Source organism: Penaeus japonicus, unplaced genomic scaffold (assembly GCF_977035675.1).
Source record: "Penaeus japonicus unplaced genomic scaffold, GWHDUDI00000001_assembly GWHDUDI00000022, whole genome shotgun sequence".
Taxonomy (NCBI): Eukaryota; Metazoa; Arthropoda; class Malacostraca; order Decapoda; family Penaeidae; genus Penaeus; species Penaeus japonicus.
Genome location: NW_028234424.1, coordinates 26849642 through 26852141, shown reverse-complemented (window position 1 = coordinate 26852141; position 2500 = coordinate 26849642). Strand labels below are relative to the sequence as shown.

General features: G+C 36.1%; 1 protein-coding gene across 1 annotated transcript in view; it reads right to left on the bottom strand.

Annotated features, from left to right (window-relative positions):
- Positions 1 to 1879: 1879 nt before the first annotated feature.
- Positions 1880 to 2500, bottom strand: part of LOC122247003 (betaine--homocysteine S-methyltransferase 1) — a 9571-nt gene continuing 8950 nt past the window's right edge. The window contains exon 9 of the mRNA XM_043005928.2: positions 1880 to 2500. This exon is cut by the window's right edge and continues 59 nt beyond it. Within this exon, the coding sequence (XP_042861862.2) occupies positions 2388 to 2500 (113 nt within the window). The 3' untranslated portion in view covers positions 1880 to 2387.

Sequence of the window (2500 nt, the reverse complement as noted above, 5' to 3'; positions counted from 1 at the left end):
GAGGCAATAAACGACACTGTTAAATGCATATGCAAAGAACATCTCTTATGCAAAGAACAAACTGAACAGAAGAGTAGAAATCAGACCTCTTGAGAATAATGGTACTTTGGTAACTGATTCAAAAGAAAATGTCTGAATTACTCAAAACGCAATATGAAAAAGGTATTAGTGTTCCAAGAATATAAAAAATGATATTTAGAACAAGGAAACAAGATAAATCCCGGACAATATGGTTTTCGTAGTGGTAGGTCCTGTTTATTCCAACCCAAATTCTTATGTACCGCGAATACATAATAAAGGATCTGACTGAAAATAGAGTTGGTGTACTATACCTAGATTTCGCAAAAGCTTTCGACAAACAGATCACATAATTCTAATTCATAAAATTAAGGACCTTGGAATCTGGAAAAGTAGGAAGATTAATACAAAATTTCCCAACAGAACGCAGGCAAAAGTTACAGATGAATGGATTTTTCTCCAATGTATCAAACGTATTAGGTGGGTGCCACAGGGGTCCGTTCTGGGGCCTCTGTTGTTCCTAATTATGATTGGTGACATTGACAAAGGTATTGAACGCTCAATAGTAACATCATTTGCAGATGATACAAGGATAAGTATGCCGATAGATTTATTAGATATGGAAGACATGCTAAATGAGGATTTAGATACCATCTACAATTGGACAAAGGAAAACAATATGAAATTCAATGCTAATGAATTTGAAATTATAATGTATAGTCCAACTGGAAATCTGAGACCAAGATTATATTTAGTTGAGGAAATAGTGATTAAAGAGAAAAAATAGTAAAAGATCTAGAACTTTATATGAGCAATGGCATGAACTTCAGTCACCATATAGAGCAGACAGTCATAAAAGGAAACATTATGAGTGGATGGGTGATGAGGACTTTTAACACAAGGGATTCAGAACACCTTCTACCACAATGGAAATCACCAGTGATTTCAAGATTGGAATATGAGTCCAAGTCTTACAAAAGATATAATGTTCCCAGAACAGGTTCAATGAGTATTTACAAGAAAAATAAGCAATGTGATAGGTCTTAACTACTGGGAGAGACTAAAAAAAGAACAAGACTATTCTCATTACAAAGAATGAGAGAAATATGTTATATATGCATGGAAGATCTTTGAAAATCTAGCACCAAATCCAAGAGATGTAAAAGAAGGGGAAATTAAAGTAAGACATCCCCCCCAGGCAGGGAAGAGTATGTTACCGTACTGAGATAAGTGCTCAAACATCACTGTTAAGAAAGATGCAGACTATTGGACCAAGACTATCTAATAGTGTGCCGAAAGATATTAGAAATCTAATCCTGTGGACTGTGGAAGTATTTAAAAGAAAATTAGATGGCTGGCCGAATTTAATACCAGATAAACCACCAACGTTTGGGCGTGAAAGAAAGAGAGCTGAATCAAATTCTATCCCTCGGTATGAGGTACTAGCGTGTCTCATGCTAAAACTTACACCAAGTAAGTGTGTGTGTGTGTGTTCATTCCTAGGTGTCCAATATGTTAAACATTCATCGATTGTCTATACGTGGCGAAAAAAACATACCCTGCCTATCTCTAATTACTTTCTTTTACGCTTTTAGGTATATCCTTAACTTTGGTTTGTCTTATACATGTTGCTCTGTCAGTGCCAAACCCAACTTGGGTCTTTCCATGGTCGCATAATCCTGTTCTTGATAATAACTTCTTTTTTTTTTCTTTTTTTTTGAGTGGCAACAGTGAATTAAATGGGGGGAGGGGGGTCCAGACCGCCGTATTATGTTTTGACGTGCCTGTACTGAAAAAAGTTATTCTTCAGAATCCAAGCAAACTTTGGTATATAATGCTGAGAGGTATTAAATACTCAATAGACTAAAAATATTTTATTTGTTAATGCAGTAAATCCTCATATCTATGAAAACACGAAGCCAACAGCAAGTTCATTTCATATACTAATCATACATTCCACAGTTGAAGTACCATGCATTCAAACTGCCCATATCTATAAAACTTGTGAATGTGATTATTCATATTTTCACACCATACACATGCTGCTTAAAATAAAACCACAACTCATTAAATTGGTGTATAAGGAATCAACAACAAACACTTACGCCAAGCACACATACACATTCCATTTGCAATCTTAAAATCTCAAAAGGCATACTGATTGTACATACAGTAATGGATGTATAAAACTCATCCTAAAACGGGATTCCTCTTAGAGGTCTTCCAACTATACTACAAGATTTTAAAGCCTTTTTTTAACGATGCAATCGCCCCACATTGATCACCATTATTCTTATTCATATCTCTCCAATACCCTTCATCTCTTTCTTTCTCTCTCGCTTTCTCTCTCTCCTTTAGTGTCATGACCTTTAGGCTTTGGTCTTTTTGAGAAGCTTGATCTCATCCTCGGTGGTGCTTGAAGTCTTCTGCTTCAGGATGTCGTCGCCAGCAGTCACCCCCCAGTTGTCAGGCTTGGACATGG